The sequence below is a fragment of the Elephas maximus genome, chromosome 25 (assembly GCF_024166365.1).
Source record: "Elephas maximus indicus isolate mEleMax1 chromosome 25, mEleMax1 primary haplotype, whole genome shotgun sequence".
Classification (NCBI taxonomy): domain Eukaryota; kingdom Metazoa; phylum Chordata; class Mammalia; order Proboscidea; family Elephantidae; genus Elephas; species Elephas maximus.
In genome coordinates, this window is record NC_064843.1 from 32,636,984 (window position 1) to 32,662,333 (window position 25,350).

At 44.2% G+C, this 25,350-nt stretch overlaps 2 protein-coding genes across 4 annotated transcripts in view; one reads left to right on the forward strand and one right to left on the reverse strand.

Moving 5' to 3' along the window:
• The window catches only part of SAMHD1 (SAM and HD domain containing deoxynucleoside triphosphate triphosphohydrolase 1), a 49,023-nt gene extending 39,539 nt beyond the window's left edge, over positions 1-9,484 (forward strand). For both annotated transcript variants that reach the window (XM_049869071.1, XM_049869070.1), the window contains 3 exons: positions 2,755-2,859; positions 3,425-3,562; positions 7,115-9,484. In XM_049869071.1, the coding sequence (XP_049725028.1) occupies positions 2,755-2,859; positions 3,425-3,562; positions 7,115-7,240 (369 nt within the window). In that variant the 3' untranslated portion in view covers positions 7,241-9,484. The remainder of the gene's footprint in view (positions 1-2,754; positions 2,860-3,424; positions 3,563-7,114) is intronic.
• A 1,050-nt stretch (positions 9,485-10,534) lies between these two features.
• On the reverse strand, positions 10,535-25,178 carry TLDC2 (TBC/LysM-associated domain containing 2). 2 transcript variants are annotated; one of them, XM_049869686.1, is made up of 6 exons: positions 25,146-25,178; positions 23,659-23,826; positions 22,853-23,005; positions 20,490-20,585; positions 11,668-11,741; positions 10,535-10,670 (listed from the first exon to the last, which is right to left on the reverse strand). In XM_049869686.1, exons 1-6 carry the CDS (start codon positions 25,176-25,178, stop codon positions 10,535-10,537), a joined length of 660 nt encoding a protein of 219 aa, XP_049725643.1. The 2 variants fall into 2 exon arrangements, with proteins under 2 accessions (XP_049725643.1, XP_049725644.1); XM_049869687.1 differs by lacking the exon at positions 20,490-20,585.
• Positions 25,179-25,350: the final 172 nt, after the last annotated feature.

A 25,350-nucleotide genomic window follows, 5' to 3' on the forward strand; every position in this document is an offset into this window, starting at 1 on the left:
TGGCATCTCTAGAAATTCATGTCACCAATCTTAGCTGGGTCCTCAGTACTCCTGGCAGGCTAAGTGCAGCAAGCCTGCCTCTATCTGCCTCTCTATTAAGCCTTCCCGCTGTTATAGTTGGGAAATGTCTCCCGTTATCAAAGGCTAAGGGTAATCCTTCTACTGGCTGCCTAGAGCATCACAGCACTGCCGGATAGAACTTTCTGTGGTGGTAGAAAGGTTCTATATCTCTCTTGTCCTTTTTGGTAGCCACTAGCCACATGTGGCTATTTACCACTTGAAATGCAACTACTGCAACTGAAGAAGTAATTTTTTAAGTTGTATTTAATGTCAGTTACTTTAAATAAAAAAAGAAAAAGTATTTGGCTACTGGCCACTGCATTGGGCAGTGCAGCTGTGGAGCCCACTGCCTCATAACTTCTGTCGAATCTTACGATCAGTTCTCTCCTCCCTCTTTTTAATGTTCCCATCAGCAGTTAAACAGGTTTTCAGCTTAAGAAAATAACACCGCCACTCCTCTTCACTCCTCTCTTCTTCAGGGTGAAGCTTGTTGAAAAGTTGTCTCCACTTAGTTTTCCTGGGTACCGCATCGCTCTCCAGGTGCTTCTCTCTTGCCTCTTCTGAGAATTAATCTTCTTTTTTTTACTTCTCATTTACTCCTGAACCATTTCTCTGTCACCATCACTACTGAAACTACTCTTGCCAAGATCAACAATGACTTACGTGTTGCTAAATCCAACTTTCAGTCCCCTTTGCCTCAGAGGTGTTTGTTCTGCCTGGATTTCTTCTCTTTCCTACCTTATTGTTGTTGTTAGTTGTCAAGCTGATTCTGACTCATGGTGACCCCATGTGTGCAGAGTGGAACTGCTCCAAAGGATTTTCGAGGCTGTGACCTTCTGGAAGCAGATCTCCAGGCCTGTCTGCCAAGGAGCCTCTGGTTGAGTTTGAACTGCCAGCCTTTTCAACTAGTGCTGCTTAACCGTTTGTGCCACCCAGGGACCACCTTTCCTACCTCCGCCTGATTAATTCCTACTCAGGAAAGTCACTTTCCCGGGAAAACACTTCCTGTTATTCCCTATCATCCCAGACTCTTGTTGCTGTTGTGTGCTGTGAGTTGATTCCAACTCATAGTGACCCTACAGGACAAGTGGAGCTGCCTCATAGGGTTGTAATCTTCACGGGAGCAGATTGCCAGGTCTTTTCTCCCGTAGAGTGGCTGGTGGATTCAAAGTACCAACCTTTCAGTTAGCAGCTGAATGCTTAACCATTGCACCACCAGGGCTCCTTCAGTCTCTGTTAGGTCCTGTGTTACATAGTTTCACAGCACCCTTTGCTTTTCTTTGGTAACTCTTTTATAATTACAGTGAAATCTGTGAGGGCCGGAACTCAATGGGACTGCCATGTTTTTTCAGGTCTCGCAAGTTTTCCACCTTTGACAGGGTGCTTACCACTTTTCTATCGCTCTCTATTAAAACTCCTACCTTATCAGCACAACTGGACTAAACCAAAAGCAAAGAAGTTTCCTGAATAAACTGAACGTTTCAAAGGCCAGCGTAGCAGGGGCGGGGGTTTGGGAAGCATGGTTTCAGGGGACATCTAAGTCAATTGGCGTAATAAAATCTATTAAGAAAACATTCTTCATCCCACTTTGGAGAATGGCGCCTGGGGTCTTAAACGTTAGCAAGCGGCCATCTAAGATGTATCAACTGGTCTCAACCCACCTGAAGCAAAGAAGAATGAAGAACGCCCAAGGCACAAGGTAATTATGAGCCCAAGTGACAGAAAGGGCCACATAAAGCAGAGACTGCATTAGCCTGAGACCAGAAGAACTAGATGGTGCCCAGCTACAACTGATGACTGCCCTGAGAGGGAACACAACAGAGAATCCCTGAAGGACCAGGAGAGCAGTGAGATGCAGGCCTCAAATTCTAATAAAAAGACCAGACTTAAAGGTCTGACTAAGACTGGAAGGACCCCAAAGGTCATGGTCCCCAGACCTTCTGTTAACCCGAGGCAGGAACCTTTCCCAAAGCCAACTCTTCAGACAGGGATTGGACTGGACTATGGGATAGAAAAGGATACTGGTGAAGAGTGAGTTTCTTGGATCAAGTAGACACATGAGACTATATGGGCAGCTCCTGTCTGGAGGGGAGATAAGAGGGCAGAGGGGGACAGAAGCTGGCCGAATGGACACAAAAATAGAGTGTGGAGAGAAGGAGTGTGCTGTCCCGTTAGGGGGAGAGCAACTAGGAGTATATAGCAAGTTGTTTATAAATTTTTGTACAAGAGACTGACTTGATTTGTAAACTTTCACTTAAAGCGCTATAAAAATTAAAAAAAAAAAAAAAAATCCTACCTCATAAACACCCAATGAGTTTCCCTTCTCTGAAAGGTTTCTGCCTTATATGTTCTGGCTTTGTCAGGTTTTAATGTATTTATTCAATCTCACTCTAGCCTTCATGGTCTGTGGAACCTGGAACTGTATAAAAAATTTCTCTCTGTGTCTGTAGTGCCCAGCACAGTGACTAGCACATAGCAGGTATTGAATATACAAATGCTTCCTTTTCCCCCAGATTTCAGAACAAAATCCCTATGGGTGGTACAGCAGTTATTTTTATTCCAGTATGAGCCGCCTTAACAGCACACTTACTTTTGAACCTCAGCTCTGCCCCTTTTCTGGTGATGCCTCTACACCCTGAACTCAGTTCTCGTGGCTATTATGTAAATGATCACTTATGTCTTGCTTTTATGAAGGTTATCAACATGGATTATGGAATGGAAGACAAGAATCCTATTGATCACGTTTTCTTCTATTGTAAGAACGATCCCAACAAAGCAATCAGGATTACTAAAGATCAGGTAACTGTCTACGTAGCTATAATAACAGTATATTAGTGACATTTGGCAAAATCATTACAGTAAATTTGCATTTTACATGCAGGTTAGGTTCTAAACTCAGTGTGTAAGAAAAAAAAAAGGCATATCTTCAAGATTAAAGTATACCTGATTTTCTGTAGACTTGGCCATCATAAGAGGTGGTTTTCCCTGTTTGCTAAACATAGATGAAAACACCATTTTTGGCATAGAGACTAGGTTATAAATCTCTTGGGAGGAGGGGGCTGTATGGTTGACTTCATGTAAGTTACATATGCTTATTTGCATATCTTCTTAAGAAAGTCTGATTCTATATAATCATGTAATACAAGACTTTAGTCTTATTAATCGACATAAAATTGCAGGGTATTTTGCAATGTGACAACGGTCACAAATTCTTTTTGGGGGGTTGTGATTGGGATAAAATAGCAAAACAACATGGTGCTTTTAGTATCGTAACGAGAATGCTGCTTAGGAGTTTAAGGAAAACCTGATCTATCTACAATGTGAGAATTCAAGGTGACAATGAAATCTTTCCTTCCTTAAAAAGGTTTCACAGCTCCTCCCTGAGAGATTCGCAGAGCAGCTGATTCGAGTGTACTGTAAGAAGACGGATAACAGGAGTTTGTATGCCGCACAGCAGCATTTTGTTCAGTGGTGCTCAATCAGAGGTTTCACCAAGCCACAGGTGAGTAGTTATCGCTCACGTACTTCGCACAATTGTTGTATTTGTAAGTAAAAACCAAAAGAGATCCTTCATACCCTCTGAAAAGTCCTCACTTAAATTATAGTAATTTAGTTATGGCTTTGAAAATTGAAGTCTTTCACTTTATACTTTCCTTTTAAAATGTCTGAATTTTTGTCAGCCTGTGGCTTCTTTCTACACCAGTTGAGAGTGGGTGCTTTGTTTATCATTATTGTCCTAAAAATAAAAGATAAAAATGGTGAACATGTGAATAGTGCTTTATAATATTGTCACCAGTGTCTCATCCAGTCCCCCCAGTAGCCCTGGGAGATGGGAAGTATCTTCCTAGGAAAGTCACCCCATCTTTTAGAGAAGGTTACTGAAGCTGAGTAGTTAAGTTGTTTAAGGCCATGTACAACTGGTAATAAACTTTCTAATTTGTTATTTCAAATGTTGTGTTCCCAAACCGGGTTGTTTGGGTATATTAGTAGACAATTTAAATTCTCTACTAAGAAGAGGATTGGGAAGAAGAGGAGCCAAGCTGTGATTGCCAGCCTTGTAGAGAATGTTGTTAAAATTGTACCTTATTGACTTATACATAGTAGGTGCCTGGCACAAAGAAAGTGATTTCTTGATGTTTGTTGACTGAATGAATGAGTATAGTAGGCAGGCAGGTGGGAAGCAGTATTCTGTTCCTAGTTTAGTACTCCGTTATAATCCCGTACTTGCCTTTTTATCCATGTGTCGGGCGCTGAAGGGAACAAAAAGGAAAGGTCAGACATGAAAGAGTATGCCAGCAAGCTGGTACTTTATCAATGCCAGAAGGAACATTACAGGTAAGTTCTGTTAGGATTCAGAGAGTTGGGTGAGCTGTCAGAAAAGCCTTGTGACTGAGGGAGGATTCTACTAGATCCAGAAAGCTGGATTGTGTCTGGGTACATAGCAGAGAGAAGGTAAACATTTCTGGCAATGAGAGCAGCACAAAGGCATGAAACTGAAACAAGTGGAGTGTGTTTAGGGCACCATGAGGAGACCAGTCTGACCAGAGTAGAAAATTCTTATTGTTGACTGGTAAGAGACTAAATGGGAAAAATAGGCTAGATTATGGAGAACCTTGGATAATCAGCTAAGAAGGGATTTTTTTTCCTGTGGGCAGTGGGGAGGGAATCATTCAGAGTATTCAAGACTTACCATGCTACTATAATTACCACTTACTTGTATATTTGTTAATGTCCCTTAGTGGCACAAATGGTTTGCATTCAAATACTAACCTAAAGGTTGGCGGTTCTATCCCACTGAGTGGCATGACAGAAGAAAGACCTGGCAAATCTGGTTCTGTAAAGATTATAGCCAAGAAAACCCTATGGAACAGTTCTACTCTGTAACACATGAGGTCACCATGAGTCAGAATCGACTCGATTGCCATGGGCTTGGTTTTTGGGATTTGCGTGTGTGTGCGTGTCTGTGCGTGCGTGTGTTTTATCTCCAAATAGGGTGAGATCCATCGGAATAAGAGACTATGTCTCTCTTATGTAATTTAACACCTAAGGAAACTAAACCACTGATTAAGAAAGAAAACTCTAGTGGCAGATGGAGTGGAACTTGGAGAGGCTGGAAGCAGAGAGACAAGAGGCTATTAAGGTTATCAGTGATGTAGTGATAACTGCCTGAAATTTAGGTGCATTCATAATTAACAAGTATGTTTGGCAGGGCCTCTGTTAGGTACAAGGGATGTAACAGTACCTAAGACAACATAGTTCCTTTTTCCTATGGATTTCTCTCTAGGTGGGGATAACAAACACACAAGTAAATAACAACTACATTGGCATGGTAAGCGCTTTGAGGGAGGGGGAGTACAGAGTCTTAGAGGAGCAAAAAAGAAGAGGATTTAAGCCAAGACTTGATTGGTCGGGCAGTGCTTCCCTAAAGAACATAGAACCTGAAACCTGAAAGATGGGTGAGAAGGAGTTAGTGGGTAAAGGGCACGGGGGCGCTGGGGTGTTGAGACAGAGGCACAGTAGGGGTATGCCAGAAAATGAGGAAGTGGTACATTTAGGGGAGAAGCATGTAGTGGAAAGGAGACTGGGGCATTATTCATAGTAAGCCAAGAGCAATGGGGAGCCATTGTTTTAAACAGGGAAGTGACATATTCAAGTTTGCATTTATAAAACTCACTAGAGTTGAGATCAGATTGGGTAGAAATAGAGATGAGTTTGAAGACCAATACTGTTGACTTTGAGATAGTCAAGTCTTTCAGGTATGGCTATCATGGCAATTGAATGGCTGTATTTTTTTTTATCAGTCAAATCAGTCAGGAAAACAGAACCTGTGCCTGGTTGTTCAACAGAAGAAATTTAATATGGGAGATGAGATACAAAGTTTTGGCAGAGATGAATGAGCAAACAGAGGACAAGGCGACAACAGCGTGAAGCTGCTGCCGCCTTTAGGGTAGGAGAGATCAGGGGAGAAGATGTGAGTCCTGGAGCTAGGGCCACCTGCAGAAGCTAGAATCACAAAAGAGTCAAGGCCACTGATGCCTAACCCAGAAATGGGTAGAGAGAAATACCTGGCTTTTCTGCCCCCCCTCTCACCTCTAATCTTCCACCAGTGCTTCCCATTGGCCAAACCTACCAGAAGCCAGTAAGGTTGGGCGTGAGGAAATGTTTGCAGGACAGTTTCTGAGATACAGAGTAGACCAGAGGGAGAATGGGAAATGGATCTGAGCACAAAGAAGCAAATGAGGAGCACCATATCCTACCACAAACATTATATTCCTAGTATAACAGAGGCTCTCAGAGATCCTATACCCTCATATAACCAAAGAAAATCTATCCACAAGTTCAAGAACAGTAAGATAGAGTCAGGTGTTAGAAGGCCTCTGCTTTCACGTCATGGTGTCATTTCACTTTGAAGCCATCCCTCACTTTGGGTGGAGGGGCTGTTTTGGCTGGAGCTTACTGCTGATGGGGCCAAGGTTGTAGCTTTGATTGCAAAGAAAAATTCAAGTTCTACAAGTATATACTGTCAGTCCCCTTTTTTTGCCATATTGTAAACCTGGGCCATTTCTCAGAGAGGACCAAGCAAGAGAGGAGCAGGGGTCCAATACAGGCCTTCTTGCTTCTCGAAGAACGGAGCAGAGTTGTGTCCCGTGAAAGGGTGTGAAGGCTGAAGGTTGTAAAACTGGGCAGTCTGAGGTATCATCTAAGGTACAGTTACATCCCTTGGCCGATACTTCTAGCCATCTTTGAAAAGAAGAGGCTTTTGCCATGAAGGTTCTTACCTATTTAGGACTGTGGTGTTTCTAATTTGACCCAAGAGTAACCAAAAAGGTCGGCAGTTTGAATCCACCAGGCGCTCTTTGGAAACTGTATGGGGCAGTTCTACTCTGTCCTATAGGGTCGCTATGAGTTTTAATCGACTTGATGGCAATGGTTTTTTTTTTTTTTTTTTAAGTATGTCTAGAAGCAAACTATCTGCAAGAAAAAAACATGTGTACCTGAGACCTTCACTCAGAAATACAATGATGTAACTGGCTTTTCTCTCTCTTCCTTTTAGGATAGTGATGTTATCGCCCCACTTATAACACCTCGAAAACAGGAGTGGAATTGCCCAGATTCATCCGAGAGTTCAACTCACCACAACGAAGCATCCAAATCCAGAGTCCATCTTTTTAAGGACTGACCCTGTATGAATGTGACAAAAAGCCCTCCCTCCCCAACACAATTAACTTGGGAAATTTGATCAGAGTTCCACAAATTTAGTGACAACTAGGGCTTTTTATCTTATATTTTGAATGTATACACACACTGTAGCTAAGTAATTTTTTATTGAAAGAAACATTAAGTATTAGGCAAATCTTGTTACATGTGCTATGAAAAGTATAAAAAAAAAATTATAGCCTGGCTTATTTTTTAATGTTAATGAAAACCCTTCTCCGTTAGTAGTCTGTTTTCTTAGAATAACAACTCTTTTATATACTCTGAACTCTTATGACAAATGATTGTTTTTTTTGTTGTTGTTGTTAAGATTTGGAAATGAGACAAGGGTACACATGGGAATTTGAAATTGGAATTGTCATGAACAGCCTTGGTTAAACCTAAATCCAACTTCCCAAATGTAAGGATAACCAAAACCCATTGTCATCAACTCAATTCCGACACATAGCAACCCTATAGGACAGAGTAGAACTGCCCCATAGGGTTTCCAAGGCTATAAATCTTTACGGAACCAGCCTGCCACATCTTTCGCCCATGGAGAGACTGGTGGGTTCGAACCGCTGACCTTTCAGTCAGCAGCCAGAGTGCTTAACCACTGTGCTACCAGGGCTCCATAAATGTGAAAAAAAAAAAAAAAATGTGAGGATAGCCCTCCTTATATCATCTAAAGGTAAGTGAAAGACACCTTCCCTCGCCCTTTTAGCCCTTTATTGCACTGCTGGGTTGGGGTAAACAATAGGAGCTGAGGGCTAGGAGTGGGCTCCAGCTGTTCCATGAGAGGCCTGATTAAGTTATTCAGAATATCTGCAGGCTCTGGCCTCCTCTTAAGTAGCCTCAGTGGCAGAGGGATCCCCTAAACCTGGCTGCTGTCTGGTTCGGTTGCGGTTCCAGACCCAGGCAGTTTCTTTCTCTCCTGTCTACTCACTGCCCAAGTTCTTAGGGCTTTACCTCTGACCTCTTCTCCATAACTCCCTTGTGAGTGGATAAGAGGTCGTCACAGGAACCTTCCTCAGGGCCTCCTCAGAGCTGGAACTTCATTTTTGCTGTGTCAGTGCATTTTGTGGATGTCAGAGCAAAGACTGCAGTGCCTATACTGAGATCGGTGCTTACCCAGTGAATTCCAGGTTCCCCTATGTAACTTTATTTCCCTAGCACTTTCTCTTTGCCCCCAGCAGTAGAGTGGGCACTACCATGGTTGAACAGTAATGCACGCTGTCAGAACAGCCTCCTCACATCCCCAATTCTGTAGAAATTCACCAAGAAAAAAGTCTGGGGTTAGAGTCCAAGCTGGTGATGTTCAGAGGGTCCTGAAGATACAGGGCAGTGGGGGATGAAAGCCATAGGCCTTAACATCTTATCCTTTGACATACCCTTGACAAAAGCCTCCTTGATAGGCTGGGAGTGAGGAGGCAGCCAGCATAAGCGGGAGGAACTCAGACCACAGGCCAGGATAACCATGGAGTGTTGGGAGTACTCTCGCCTATGACCAGGTTCTGTTCTGTTAACACTAGGATGAAAGTATTTGGAATGTCTGCCATCCTGTATTACCCCTCACCCCCAATCCCTCATTAGACAATTAAGGTTTAACCATAATCCATAGGAAAATAGTTGAAACCCTTCCTCCCCATCCCCACGGTGTTGCTATATAGATGGCATATTGTTCACATGTAAGCTCATGGAAGCACATATGAGGGTGGCCAAGGTACTGGGTACTGATGTCATGTCTGTCCTAGCCAAGGGCCTCTAAAACATCTGGGGGAGAACAAGTGTCAGACTTGGTGTGCCCAGACCCAAGGTCAAGAATTTAATATTTTTTTGTGCTAAAATTGCTTTATTTTTGCATATCCTACCTTTAAATCATTGTGGTTTACTCTGAAATTTTGTAGTCCCAATATTGTATCATTGTGCTATCTGAGAAACAACTTGAATCTATTTTGTTTGCCTCTTTTGTTACATATAAGGCCGCCGCACTTTATGCTCTCTTTGCAACTGTTGTAATTATGATAACTGTGTACCATTTACAAGGTTAAATTTTTCTTAAGAAACATCTTCACTGAGTGTATAAAAAGGGAAACTTTAACAGCTTAGCCTCTGGAGTTGCTGAATGTTGTCACCTTGAGAATGGAAATAGAACTGCAAGTTCAAATGACTGGTTACTTCAATTGGGTGAGGGCAACAGCTGCAATAAAGCTTTGTGAATGTATCTACATCTTGAAACCAAAGGTGTTCTCCTTAATGACCCCTCACACTGGTTTTGTGCCCAGTTTTGACCCTTTTGTGCAAAGGAAATGAATGTTTCATAGCACCTCAACACTATGTTATGTCTGTGAGAGGGAATGGTGTTTAACTGGGTTCATGGTGTTCAGTGTTCCTCGTTCAGTAGCTTCCAGCTGGTGGCATGATAATGAATCCTTTTCTTCTGGCGGGAGGCAGACACTTGCATGGGAGGGATAGGGATTTTTCTTAGTTTTCTGTGCTCCAGTTGTACCAGGAAACATATTCCTTCCTTCCTTTTAACCTCCCTGAGGTTCCCATCTACAGAGGTTTCAAATTCTTTATCCAGGTATGCACATCGCTCGTTTGCTGCTTTCACATCTTCCTCTTGAAACTAAAGGACACAGTGGATTCACAAGCACCTGGTGCACCAGTGGTGGACAGAACACCCTCAGTGTCCTAGAAGACACAACAGGGCAAGAGAGGGAATGATGCTAATAGAGTCTTTATTAGTTTGGTTTAATAGGGCCTTTATTAGTTTATTAGTTTGGTTGAGGTTTCTGTGGTTGGACAGTACTCTTTAAGCTAAAGTAACTTCCCAAACATGCATAGAGTACACTCTCATTTTTTGTAACAGAATATATATATCCATAAGACATTGTCTGGAAGGATATACTTGAATTTTTTACTGTTTTGGGGGCGAGTGATTAAATTTTAGGTGATTTTATTTTTTTATTTTATTTTTTATGTCTTCTGAGTTTTCTGCAATAAGCATGCATTAATTGTATAATTTCTAAAAAGATGATTTCATGAGGGGCTTTGTTCCTCTTGGGTGAGGTGTGAGTACCTTTTACTCCTTCCAGGTCACCTCTCCCGATAGCAATGTCTGCTTCCATTCCAGCCTTAGGTCCCCAGACCACAGCAAAGCTGGCAAACAGCTGCAGGCAGTACTAGGAGGGTTTACCATCTGTGTTTCCGACAGAATATGCTACCCCCGGCTGACTGTGTGAGGGAGGCCTAGAGGAAGCTGCCCACCCCCAGGACATCAGCTCAGTATCCAGGCCTCCAGCTCCTTGATGCAGAACTGCTCCTGCCGGGCCAGCACCTCATTGTTGAAGGTCGCACAGGGGTGGCTTCCTCCATGGTACAAGTCTCCGTCCAACCACAGCCCAAACTGGCCACTGAGGAGAAGAGGAAAATCTTGGCATGGCTCACTCCTGTCTGTTAAGACCTTTCAGATCTACCATGACTGCAGCCTACTTTTACCTGTTTCAGCTTCCCTTAAGCTGATTCATCCTGAATTTTTTGCTGGAGGCTCAGCATGGTATTCCCTGCAGGGCTTAGGGTTTAGAACTTTTTTTTAACAATTAAATGATTTTAAAAAATATATAAAGTAGTGCAAACATCACCACAATCCAGTTTTGGAACATTTTTAAGATGGCAGTGCTTAACCGAAGGAATGAGTCTCACAGGTGTGGACTCTGAGAGCCCAAAAACACTTCAGAGAGCCTGCCTTCTCAACCCCTCATTTGACGAAAAGCTAGGCTGGAGCCAGGAAGTGAATTTACTGCAAATCAACAATCTAGCTGCCTCTCACTGGGGGTTTCTCAGGCAGTTGGGAGAGTAAAGAACTTGCCTGGTACTAATCAAGTGAAGCTTTCATCTTCACCCTCAGGGGAAGACTTATTCTCCATGAATTTGAAGGTCACACCAGGGGTGAGACTGATCTTTTCTTCCTAACCCTCTCCCCACTCCCCGCCCCGCCCCCCCCCCCCCCCCCCCCGCCCAACACACACACACACACAAAGGTAGGATTCCTGAGTTGTGGATGGCAGGGCTGGCTGCGAAACTTGAAGCTTGCCTATCCCTTACTCTCTAGCCTCATCCATCCTTGAGGAATTCCATTCCCAAAATTACATAAATTCAGATTAAGTTGTCACCAACTGCAAACACTTTGGTGGAAAGTTCATGCCATCCTTCCCCTCAATGTTGACTTAGAGCCAGGCTGAGGAGGTTGGATGGGGGAGTGGGCAGCGGTAGGGGTGTTGTAGGGAGGGGCCTGAAAGTTAACCATCAGCTTCCCTGTTTTGCCTGAGGCAGCCTAGCCCAGCATGTCAGAAGAGGAAAGGGACTAGAACACAGACCACCCCAAGACTTGGAGAGACCTGAGACACGCACCTGCCACTGCCCATCATCAGTGAATCCAAGTCTCCTTTCACAAAGAAAGAGTTGCTTCCTGTCCACTTAAACACCTAGCATGATAGGAAAAGGCTCAGGTTACTGGGTGAGTCCAGCCCTTGCAGTTTGACTCCAAACCACTGGGTGGCAGTGTCGTGGCAGGAACAGAGCATCCAGGCCCCAACTAAGCCGCAGCAGGTATTCTGGGCTCTGAGTGCCTCACATTTGTCTTCATTCCACTTTGAGTTCACCTCAGGCCCTCCAGTCTGAATTCCCACAGCCTAAAAGCCCCTTAGTTCTAGGGATAGACCAAAAACCTCAGAGGCTTCCTTCTTCCATAGCTGGAGAGAGGCGAGGAGAGAAGAGGAAAAGGTCTATCAGGACCTGATTTGGCCATTAACTAAGAGTCTCCTCATCTCTCACTGAAGGTAATAAAGTTAGCCAGCCAGTTCACCAGCAAGTCCTGTGGATTCTACCACCAAAGATATATCCTGGCTATCACCATTTCTGTCCTGTCCATTTCATCCCACTTAGACCACCCAACCCAATCCCTAATCATTCCTTGCCTGGATGACAGCCTCCTAACTGGTCTCCTGGCTTCCATCGTGTCCTACCCCCAGCCCATCGTCACACTGCAATCTAAATCTAAGTCAAAATCAGATCATGTCACTCCTCTGCCTAAAGCCCACCAATGGATTTCCACAGCAAATGGAATAAAACCCAACTTCTTACTATAAAAAAAAAACCCACCTGCCCTGATCCCTGCTTTTCTAATTTTTCTGCCCCTCATTGACTACACTTCAGCTCCACTGGCCTTTCTGTCCCTGGATCACCCCAAACTCATTTCTGCCTTATGATCTTTATGCTTGCTGATCCCTCTGCCCAGAATACTCTTCCCCCAAATTCTCAAAGAGCCGACTGCTCATCTTTCAGCCCAATTGTCCCCTTAAGAGAGATTTCCTTGACCACTCTATCTGAAGTATCTGTTCCACCCGGACAATGTTTTATCTTCTTCAGCAGTTACCATTCTTTGAGATAATCCCATTTATGTGTTGGTGTGCCATTGTTTGTTCTACTAAAATGTAAGCTCAGTAATGCTGTTTTGATTTCTGGCTATATTCCTAGCATAAGGAACCACAGTATATAAACAGTTGTTGAATTAAAATATTTAAGAGCAAAATATCAATAAAGGGATTTTTAAAGAGTGATAAAAGTATAGTGTATTATTGCCTGATATTTAGTTGCAAAATATGAGCAGCCAAAGAGTTTTCAGCAAGATAATGACTAATAAAAGATAAGTCCTGGGAAAATTATAAAACACTCCTGAAAGAGATTAAGACTTGAATAAATGGAAAGATTTTCCATGTTCATGAATTGGAAGACTTAATAATGTTAAGATGTCAATACTACCCAAAGCAATCTATAGCTTCAACTCAATTCCAATGAAAATTCCAACAACCTTCTTTACAGAAATGGAAAAACCAGTCTTTGACTTTATATGGAATGACAAGAGGCCCCAAATAACTAAAGCATGTTGAAAGAGAAGAACAAAGTAAGACTCATACTTCCTGATTTTAAAATACATTATACACCTACACTAATCAAAACAGTCTGGGACTAGCATAACAATAGACACATTGACCAATGGAATAGAATCAAGAGTCCAGAAATTAACCCACACATCTATGGTCAACTGATGGTTGACAAGGGTACTAAGTGCATTCAGGGGGGAAAGAAGAGTCTCTTCAATAAAGATGTTGGGAAAATTGGATTTCCACATGCAGAAAAATGAAACAGGATCCATGCCACACACTGTACAGAAAAACAAATACAAAATGGAATAAGAACTTATATGTGCAAACTAAAACTATAAAATTCTTAGAAGAAAATGCAGGGGCGGCGTTATCGGGCCTAGCTGTTAACAATGGATTATCTAATAACAAAAGTACAAACAGCAAAAGACAAAATAAGTGAGACCTCATAAAAATGAAAACTTTTGTCCATCAAAAGACTTTAGCAAAAAAAAGTGGAAAGATAAGCTACCAACTGGGAGAATATCTTTGGAAACCATGTATCCGATAATTTAATAGCCAAAATATACCTAAAACTTTGACAACTTAACAAAAAATCAAATAACCCAATCATAAAATAGACAAATGAATAGACATTTCATCAACGAGGACATTTAAATGACCACCAAACACATGAAGAGATGCAAATCAAAACCACAATGAGATACCATTTCACTCTCACTGGGATGGCCAAGATTAAAAAAAACAGAGAGTAATAACGCTGGCAAGGATTTGGGGAAATTGGAACCCTTATCCACTGCTGGTGGGTATGCAAAACGGTACAACCATTGTGGCAAACTGTGTGGTGGTGCCTCAAACTAAAAATAGAATAATCAGAAACAGGAAAAAAACATTGCCATCAAGTTGATTCTCACTCATAGCGACCCTGTAGGACACAGTAGAACTGCCCAATAGGGTTTCCAAGGAACGGCTAGTGGATTCGAACTGTGACCTTTTGGTTAACAGCCAAACACTTAACCACTGCACCACCAGAGCCCCGGAACTACCATGTGACCCAGTATTTCCACTCCTGAATATATACCCAAAAGACTTGAAAGCAGAGACTTGTACACCTGTATTGAATTCAGCACTTATTCGTGATAGCCAAAACGTTGAAACAACCTAAATGCCCATCAACAGATGAAACGATAAACAAAATGTGGTACATATATACAATGGAATTCTACTCAGCCAGTACGAGAAGTCTTGATTCATGCTACAGTATGGATGGAGCTTGAAGACATGCTGAGTGAAATAAGTCAATTACAAAGGGACAAATATTGTATGACTTCACTTGTGTAAAAAGACAAGAAAAAGCAAATGTATAGAGACCACAGTGTATTGGTGGGTACTAGAGACTGAAGGGAGCGGAAACGAGGAAGTTATTGCTTATTGAGTACTGACTTTTGTTTTATGGTGATGGAAAATGGCATTGATTTAGACCAGGGTTGCACAGCTGATTAATGTAATTGCTGTCAATAAGTTATACACCTGTAAAAAGTTGAACTGCCAAAAGTTGTGTGATATATTTACAACAATGACAAAAAAAAAAAAAAAAAGAGTAGCTGCTGAGGCTGTTTACGCACAGTCAAATACCTTCTGGGATTTGGTTTCTTGGTTTGGAGGTTTAGGGTCAGGGTTTCATGGGTCATCCCAGCTAATTGGCCTAATAATGTGTTTAGTGCTTCTGTTTTACCCCCTACTTCATTGTGTAATACCTGGAGTCTTAAAAGTTTGTAAGTGGCCATCCAAGACACAACAATTGGTCTCTCTTCTCCGAGAGCAACACAGGAAGAAAAAGAGTATAAAAGAGTCAGGAATGTTGTTTTTCTTGTTAGGTGCCCTTGGGTAGTTAGGTAGTTCCAACTAGTAGTGACCTTATGTATGATGAAACAGAACATTGCCTGGTCCTGCTATTCACACAATAGTTGCTGTTTGAGCCCATTGTTGTATCCACTGTGTCAATCAATCTCATTGAGAGTCTTTCTCTTTTTTACTGACCCGCAGGAATAGAAGGAGAAAATGAAATGTGTGGCTAATTGCCTCCATGGCTAACTGCCTCCTTTGCTATGAGGCTGGGAGAACTGGCTGGTGCCCAGCTACCAATACTGAACATTTTGATCAAGAGTCTATAGATGAATCCTGATCAAAAGGGGGAAAATTTAGAACAGATATTCAAATTCTCACAGACTCCACATTTTCTGGAGCCATGGAGGCTGGATGAACCCCTGAAACTATTGCCCTGAGATAATCTTTAAAATTTAAACCAAAAATAACCCCTTAAGTCTTCTTAAAACCAAACAATAGTTTAGCTCAACTAGTGAAAAATGTCTACCGTGAGCATAATGCTCTTTTAAGACCTATCTATATGGGATCAAAGTGACAACCGCAAATCAAAAGATTAGATAGGAACCTTAGGGGGCAGTGAGTTTATACTAATGGGGAAGGAACGACTCAGAAAAGGAGGGTGAGAATGGTTACACAACTTGAACAATGTAATCAGTGTCACTGGATTGTACATGTAGAAACAGCAGAATTGGTGTATGTTTTGCTGTGTATTCTCAACAACAAAAAACACGAAGTTCATGGTGCTGCCTGGTACGGTGATCAAGGAACTGCTGTGAATTAATGAAGAACACAAGAGGTATCAAACACCAAGGATGGGCACTGATTCCTGAAATGATGGTTTCCACAACTGTAGGCTGACAGCAGTCCCCTGAGAAATTCATTCATCTTATTCAACAAATATTTTTTGGCACTTACGTGCTAGGCGCTGTTTTAGCACTGGGTAGAATGTTGAACACAACAGACAGAAGTTCTTGTGTCAAGAGACTAGTAGACGGCAGATAATAACTAAGCAAAATAAATAGAATGTTAGATGGTGATGAGGTCCCTACGTGGTGCAAACGGCCTGCACTCAACTACTAACCTAAAGGTCGATGGTTCAGATCCACCCAGTGGTGCTGAAGAAGAAAGGGCTGGCAATCTGCTTCCATAAAGATTACAGCCAAGAAAACTCTGGTGTACTTCTACTCTGTAACACATGGGGTCACCATGAGTCAGAATCAGCTCCATGGCAACAGGTTTGTTTTTTCATTTTAGATGGTGATAAATGCTAAAGAGAAATAAAGCAGAGAAGGCAAAAGGATTTCCAGGGGATGGGGTATTGTAATTTTAAATCCGGTAGTCAGGGAAAGCCTCACTGAGATGGCGGCATTTGAAGGAGGTGAGAAACGATATGTATGGAGATCCAAAGGAAGGGCATGCTAAGTAGAAGAGTAAGTGCAAAGTCCCTGAGGTAGGAGCAGATCGGCATGTTTGAGGACCAGCTAGGAGGCCAGGGTAGCGGGAGCAGAGTGACGGAAAGGGAAAAGTTGCAAGAGGTGACATCAAAGAGGGGCCAGAAGGTGTAAGGACTTTTAAGTCATTGTAAGGACTTGATGGTTTTTCACTAATTGAGAAAGGAAGTCATTGGCAGCTTGGAGCAGAGGAGTGACATGATCTGGCTTACCTTTTAAAAAGATCACTCCAGTGGCAGTGGATGACCGAAGGTGGAAGCAGGAAGATCCATTAGGAGGCTATAGCAGGAACATAGGCAAGTAATGATGGTGGCTTGAACCAGGGTGGCAGCAAAGGACATGGTGAGAGGTGGTGGATTCTGGATATAGATAGAGAGAGAGAAAGAAAAGGCAGAGTCGTCAGGATTCACTGACAGCTCAGATGTCGGGTGAGAGAAAGAGAAGAATTAAGGAGGACATCAATATTTTTGGTTTCAGCAGTAGAATGATGGAGGAGTCGTTAACTTTAACATGGAAGCAGCAGACAGGAGGAGCAGGTTTTGTGGGGGCAAGTCAGGAGCTTAGTTTTGGACATGCTGTGTTTGAGATCCAGGTGGAGACCTGGAGTAGCAGTCGGATATATATGAGTTTGGAGTCTAGGGAAGAAACATCAGCACATGGATGGCCTGGAGAATGGATGAGGCCACTAAACAAGTGAGGGTGGTTAGAGAAGAGGCAAGTGCCAAAAATTGAGCCTTGGGACCCTCTGACATGAAAAGGTTGAGGAGATGAGGAGGAAACAGCAAAAAATTCTGACAAGGAGTTGTCACTGCAGTAGGAATTTTAGAATTTTAGTAGGTGAACATAGGGAGCCCATGGTGATAACTAGTACCCAGCATTGGTTCACCATGAATAGCTGACCCCTTTCCTATTCTCTGATAAGATTACCAGGCTGGCTGAGGGAGAGAATGTAATAGATACGGTGTGTTTTGTCTTTAGCAAAGCCGTCCATAGCTCCTTGTGACCTCCTTGTCATCAGAACAGATGATTGTACACTTGGGTTAATCAGTAGGTTTCTTGGTCTATGGATTGGTGTCCATTGGAGAGGAGGTTTCTCTCTAATAGCAAACCAAGGCACCTGGAACTGGTTCTTCATCCATTGAACAAACGAATCTTTCTTGAGGGCATGTTATGCCAATGTAAAGGAATATGGCCTACCTTACACACTCTGATGCCCAACCTAACACACTCTGACCCCCATCCCCTCCACTGATCTACTTAGCCTTCCAAATGGCGCCTGTTCTTTCCAGTTTCTGTTCCTGTGCACACTGTCTTAGTTACCTGGTGTCCCTCAGGGCAGCATAAGAAGCTGTTCCTCCAGGAAGTCTCCCTTGTTCTCCTAACCCCTATCTGATATAGATGCTCCTCCTCTGTGTGTCTAGATCCCATGTTTAATTTCTTTCACATCACTTATAACTCATTCTATATTATGATCATTTCTCTCCTCCCCTAGACTGGGAGCATGTCAAGGCAGGGACCCTATGTGGTTTAGAGAGGTGGTGAAGTGCTGTGGCTAAGAGCTCAGGCTCCAGGCCAGACTGCCTATTTCCACATCTCATCCTCATCACTGACTAGCTTTGTGAGCTTATGCAAGTTATTCAGCCTCTCTGTGCCTCAGTTTCCCCACCTGTAAGATGGGGATGAAAATAGTATGTACCACCTAGGATTGTTGTGATGATTAAATGCACTCATTTGTAAAAGTTTAAAACAGCTCCTGGCAGGCAGCTGGCTAGCTTCCTCCGTTAGCTACTTTTTTTTTTTTCTCAAGTATGGTATATATATATACGTGTGTGTGTATATGTGTATATGTATATTTATATATATGAAAACATTTGCCATTTCAATTTGTACAATTCAGTGACATTATGTTCATCATGTTGTAAAACCATCACCACTATTTGTTTCCAGATTTTTCCATTACCCTTAACAGAAAATCAGTGTCCGCTAAGCAATGATACTGTTATTTTATTAGCAGAAGTAGTATGCTCCAGGCCAAGCTCATAATGCTTAGCAGGTTTATTCATTAAATAACCTAGAGATGGAAAAACTTCGGCAAGAGAGATGTGAGGACTACTTATTCTCCTTCCTCCTTCAAAAACCCCAGCTCCTTGGCACCTCATGCCATCTGACTACACCAGTCACTTTGTCCCTGTCACCCCCCCATCTCCTAGTCACCCCCCGATCTCCTAGTCATCTCCAGATCTCTTAATCACTCTTTGTAATTAATCAAAGAATCGAGCTCTGGTTGACTGACCACCCCTCCTTTCCAAGCTTCTATCATTGTTCTAAAGAGCCCTGGTGGCGCAGTGGTTCAGCGCTCAGCTCGAACCCACCAGCAGTTCCACAGGGATAAAAGACCTGGCGATCTGCTCCCATAAAGATTACAGCTTAGGAAACCCTGTGGGGCAGCTGTTCTCTGTCATATAGGGTCTCTGTGAGTTGGAATTGACTTGATGGCACAAAACAACATCATCGTCCTTGGTGAACTTCACAGTCCACATGGATCCATCCAACACTTCTCAATGCCTCATAATGGGGGCTTTTCAGGTGGTTGGGGGAGCAAAGAACTCGCCTGGTACTAAGCAAGCAATGCTTTCATCTTAACCCTCAGGGGAAGACTTATTCTCCATGAATTTGAAGGTCACACCAGGGGTGAGACTAATCTTTTCTTCCTAAGCCACTCCATCCCCACCCCCACGTGTGTGCACACACACAAAGGCAGGACTTCTGGGCAGATGCTTGCTTTCCTCCCTGACTTGTGGATTGCAGGGCTTGCTGGGGAGCTTGAAGCTTACCTGCCTGTCCCATTACTCTCTAGCCTCATCCAACCATGAGGAATTCCATTCTCAAAGTTACATAAATTCAGATTAAGTTGTTACCAACTGTAAACACTTTGGTGGGAGAGATTGTGCCACCCTCAGCTCCTTGTCCTCTTCATCGGCTGTGGGTTTTCTGGTGCTGTTTCCCATGGTCACATCCTGGAACCTGTCCTCACCTATAATGGCAACTCCCTCCACCATCTACTTCAGATACCCTCTCTCTCTACCATATCTTGTCTTCCAACATGTTAGTCAACTGGTGCCACTATTGCAGCCTTGACCTCAAGGAGACTTCCCATCCATTGAGTCTGCCTTTGTCTCATTATCCTCCAGTTCCCTCTGGCTAACCTGCCCTCCTTGGAAAGTGTAGGTTCTGTGGTCCATGTTGTATTATTTTCACTCTCTTCCAAGAACCCTCAACTCCCTTTTCTGGCTTTCCCTCCATTAAACCAGCTTGGCAAAACCCCAGTCCTGGATGAACCTTCTCATTCGCTCTCTCTATGCTCACACCTGAGGAGCCGAGTGTTGCTGGAGAAAAGCACACAACAAAGCAACAGGTTTACCTCCCAGCTCACAATCACTGACCTTCGATCTACACTGCCTCATTGTCCTTCTGTTTCTCTAGAAGGCTTCCCTTCCCACACCAGAGATGATCATTTGGTACTTTGTCTCCCCTCAAGCCTTCATGCCCCTCCTCCATCCTCACTCTTAGCTGATGATCTCACCCTGTGCTTCATTAAAGAATCAAAGCCATCAGACCCTGTGCTGCTTCAGCTTCCTACCACCAAACCCTCAGGTCTACCTGCACTTGGGCCCCCTTGTCTTTTCAGCCTGTGTCAGGTAAGCAACATCCCTCCCCCTCTCAGAGCTAGTCATTGGTTGCCAGGGGCCTACTGAGCACTTGTTTTTTTTTTTTTTTTTTTTTGAGTGAAGATAGGCAAGCCAAGGGAGATGCTCTGCTCACCAGTGCCCTGCTACATACCCCCTGTGGAAAGATGGAGGGATACCAGGCAGTCCACATGGTAGAGGAAGCGGAGGGCCACTGGGACCCTGGGAGCTTCGTCCTACCACAGATCCCATTCTCCCCCAATTACCTTTAGCTGTGGGGAAAAGGAGAAGAGGAATGTCTCGCCAGTGCCATAGAAGCCTTTGCTCTGTCGGATTGCGGAAGAGGAGAAGGCCCCAAACATCTGGAAAACAGAAGAGCTTGCAGTTTGCAGCTGAAAGGGGATCGGCGAGGAGGGGTTGCTCTGGCAACCACCACTGTTCAGACTTGGTATGTAGGCCTATCCTGCTGGGGCCCTGCCTAGAGAACCCAGGCAGAGCTGGGGGACTGGGAAGGCTCTGTCGACCCATCAGCACACGTCCTTCCCCTTAAGCCTCCCCGAGGAAGAGCTCTTGCTGGCATCCTCTTCCAGGCCTTCAAGTTCTCCCTACTTTTTTCTTAAATGTATTTATTTTCTTCAAGTAATCCATGTATAAAAATTAGAAGTTATAGACAAGCAGAAAGAAAAAAAAAATCAAGTCATCCTAAATTCCTCTCTTCCATCCCAGGATAACTACTCTTAACATTTTGGTGCATTTCCTTCCTTCTAGCATCTGTTTAATGCCAGTGTATATATTATATAGTTTATTAAAAAATGAGACTGTATATTGTATCTGTTTTGTAAGCTACTTTGCCCTAACTTTTTATTATGAAAATTTCAAACACACAGAAAAGTTAAAAGCATAGGACAGATACCTTCCACCTAGGTTCAACAATTGTAAATGTTTTTGCTGTATTTGTTTTATCTCTTTATGTATTTTTTCTGACTCACTTGAAAGTAAGTCGCCAACACTATGACCCGTCACCCTTAAATAGTTCAGCTCCTAAGAGTAGGGACTTAATCCTATGTAACCAAAATACCATAGTCACATCTAAGAAAATTAACAGTAATTCTATAATATTATCTAGTATCCAATTCATATTCCATTTTCTCCAGTTATCCAAAGAGTGTCTTTTACACCCCACTTTAAAAACAAAAACTTAACACTTTCAATACCTCTGGCTCTACATCATTATTTTTCTTGCCTGCTCAATATTTCACTACATAGAGGGGCTGTAATTTATTTAGCCAGTCACCCTTGTGGTGGGATAGTTAGGTGGCCTGCAGTTTTTCCCTATTATAAACAATGCCAAGTGGTAGAGGTATGATCATGGGGGGTTATTTGTGAGGAGTTAGGTTTTGGCTTAATATAAGCAGAAACTTCTTCATAGTCAGATGTTTTGCCGTGGAAGGAGCTCCGTCCGGCTGGAGCGAGCTTCCTGCCCTTGAGGGGGAAGTCCTTCCATCAGCGTCTTGAGAAGTGACCTCCTTCCGAAGTGGGGGCCTTTGGGGCCCTGAGATCCCTCCTAGCTCTAATGTGTTTCTTACACAGAAGAGCATTTGAAACCAGCTTCCAACCTTCCCCACTGCCTGGAGAGCCTGCCTGAAATCCCACCACTGGAGAGACCAAACAGACTTAGAGCATTGCCGCCTTGAGGCTCCTCGTGTAAAATGTAGGAGTGGTTTTGACTGCCTTCTCCCTGGTCTTCTGCTTCCCCTCTTGCCCTTTCCAAAGATTCTTCTCTCACCGACTGAAAGTTAGGCCATTGATCCCTCTTAAAATCCCTCCACAGTGCTCTGCGCTTCTGAGGATAAAGATACAAAGTTTTACATTTATGGTCAAATGATTAGGATGAAACCTGTGAAAGTTAGAACGTGATGGGGCTGCCTTGTTTTTCTGAGCCTTGCAAGTTTTCTGCCTTTGAATGGATGCAGTCTTACCACTTTTCTATCACTCTCTATTACTAGAAAATATTTGAGTTTTCTGACAAGTTTCCACCTCACACAGGTTCCAGCTTGCACAGGTTTTACTGGTATTTGCTTAATGTCTGGCCTCTTTATCCCAATAGACCGTTAACTCCAAGAGGGCTGGAACCATTTCTGTCTTGATCTTGCTCTATTCCAAGTCTAGCCTGGAACACAGCAAAAAAAAAAAAAAAAAACAAACCCGAACCCATTCCCGTCAAGTTGATTCTGTGACCCCATGTGTCACAGAGTAGAACTGAGCTCCACAAGGTTTTCTTGGCTGTAATTTGCATGGAAGCAGATTGCCAGGCCTTTCTCCCATGGAGCTGCTGGGTGGGTTAGAACCACCAACCTTTAGGTTAGCAACCGATCACAAACCATTTGTGCCACAACATAGAAGGCGCTTAACATGCAGGTGTTAAATGAATGCGTGAGTGAGTGAATAAATGAATGAAGAAGTGGCACTGAGCAGGGTAGGCCTCCATGTTATCATCAGTGTCTAAGATAGGTGACTTAGTTTATCACCTCTGCCCTCTCATCCCTGAGGCTGCCCTGGGCAGGACCCATTGATATTTGTCTGATTGGGAGCCCCTGAGCCTCAGGTTGCGGGCCGTGGCCCAGCTCACCTGCCCATCCTGGTCCCTTAGCACCAGCAGCACCGGCCCACTATGGCCTTCCATTTGCCGGTACAGGCTCCGCAGGCTGAAACCGTCCCTCGCCGTGCAGAAGGCCAGACTCCAGGAGTATCCAGTGACTCTCGGGGGGAGGTGGAGGCTGAGCTGGGGACAGTACTGGAGGTGAGCAGGGGAATCTTCCTCCTGTCCTCCTGCTAGAACCTTGGGGGCCCAGAAAAATGGGCTCAATAGCTACCACTCACACAGGAAGGGTGCTTTACCGATTGTAGAGTGGTTTCCTGTTTCCAGGGCACTTTCATGACTATTAGCAATAGCCCTCATTTTACAGATGAGGAAATATTGCTCAGAGAGGTGTAACAACTTGCCCAAGGCCCACATTGGGAGTAAAATGGCAGAGGCAGGATTCTGTCTCAGGGCTCTCTCCCCTTGGTCACCCTGGCCCCTACAAGGCAGAGAATAGATGAGATGCTGAGCCCCACCTTCCACTCCTCACCTTCTCCCCATTCTCTGCCCCAGCTTTACCTTTAGTTCCCATTTTTTTACTGGTTCTATTTAAAAATTTGCTTCTTTCATTATCATCTTAACCTTCTGGCCTAGTGAAGAGAGTGGGGCCAGTATTACTGGACCATTCTACAAGAAAGGGAAGGGAAATCCCAGAGAGAAGAAATGATTTTCCCAAAGTAACCCAGTGAGTCAGGAGTGACTCCAGGTGTCCTTAGGCCTGGCTAGGGTAGAGCCAGAGGGCGGATCCTTTAAGCTCAGGGCTGAAGTCCTTGGGTCATGGTCAGTGCCCGAACCTGCCTAATCTCCGAGGCACCCAGCACCTGGCTGGCTTCTGCAAGCTGGGTTTCAGTGGGATCTTCAGGAGCTCGGGCTATGGCCGGGGCTGGGGCTACCCCCTCCTCCTCTGCCTCCTCCTTTTCTTCACCCTCCTCCCCAGACAGGGCATCCTCCGCATGGCTGAGCTGTGAAGACACAAAGAAGCCTGGTAAGTGGAGGGACAAGGAGGCACCAGCTTCCACATCTCCTGGCCCCAAGAGCTTCATGCCACCCCACCACTCCTGGCCCAGGCCCCTGCAACCCTCAGCCCAGCCCAGGGTAGGCTGGAAGGTTTCCGTAGTCAGACAAGACTGTGCTGCTGCCTCCAGCCTGCTCCCTCCCTTGTCTCTGGCAGCCTAGGTTCAGAGGTACCCCTCTCCAAACACACACACACACACACACACAAACACACACAGAGACATACACAGGGTTCATCAGATGGGACCTGGGCCCAGAGGTTTTTCTGCCTGTTTGCTCTGGATCCCTAGAGGGCCCCAGGGATCAAGTTCTAAGCTTGGGAGCTGGAAAGACAGGCAGGTGACAGCCCAGCCCTGTGAGCTGTGACTGTGTGTACATGAAATAACAACAATAATAGCTGACATTGCCACAGCACCTACTTAGCCTACCTATGGTGAGTGTTTGATGTCTTTGAATTTTCCCAACAATTCTAAGAGGGATATATACTATTTCTTATTATCCTCATTTTATGAAGGTAGAAGATGAGGCCCAGAGGCTTCACTGTCTGCCAGTGGAATGGTATATGCAGCCATGTGAGTGACAGGATGAGTAGGTTGATGTAAAACATGCGTTTGTCAGTATGAAGCAGTGTGTTGACTTAAAATAGAGTTGTGTAGTTAGATCAGTGTCTGAAGGTGTTGAGTGCAAATGTGTATGTTTATATGTCAACGTGTTTGGGAGTTAGGATTATATAAATGTAAGTATGTGTGTCAGTGGGCACGTATGTGGGTATATTCAGTCATTCGTTCATTCATTCATTCAACCGAGCTCCCACCCTGTACCAGAATGTGTGTTTGAGTATGTATGTGTGTAAGTATGAATGCACACACACAGTGACTGGGGACTTTAACAGGCAGGAGAGACATCCTGGAGTGTGAGATGGGTATGATCCGCTTTCCTGCCCTCCACTATCCCCCAGGTTCAGGCCTAAAAATGAGGGTCTCTCCAGTTTGGGTCTCTGTATAGAACTCCATCTGACACCCACTCTGGGAAAGAAGGGACTGAGACTGTGGTTTGTCCCTCTTGAGGGTTACATGGCAATAGGCCTGGGGGCTAAGGCCCGGAATTCCTGAGTCAGTCCCCATTCTGAACCTCAGGCCAGCTGGGGAGAGATCAAAAAGGGGACAACTCACCTATCTGCATCCAACCCTAGCCCAGGCCCCACCCAGGCCAGAGATCTCCCCCTCTTCCGGCCCTAGCCCCCAGCCCACGCAAACTGACCCCTTACCAGCCGAGTGTAACGCCAGCGGAGACTTTTCATTCTCCTGTCCCAGCCCAGTGCAGGCAGAGGTCGAGTCCGCAGCCTTGCCAGGGGTGGAAGCACCACCGGGTGGGGCCTAGAGATGAGAGGGAGAGGCCTGGGGCACACTCCACTAGCCCCGTGTCCACCCAGCTGCCCTTTGCTCCCTCACACCTGTCACTCCCAGGATGAG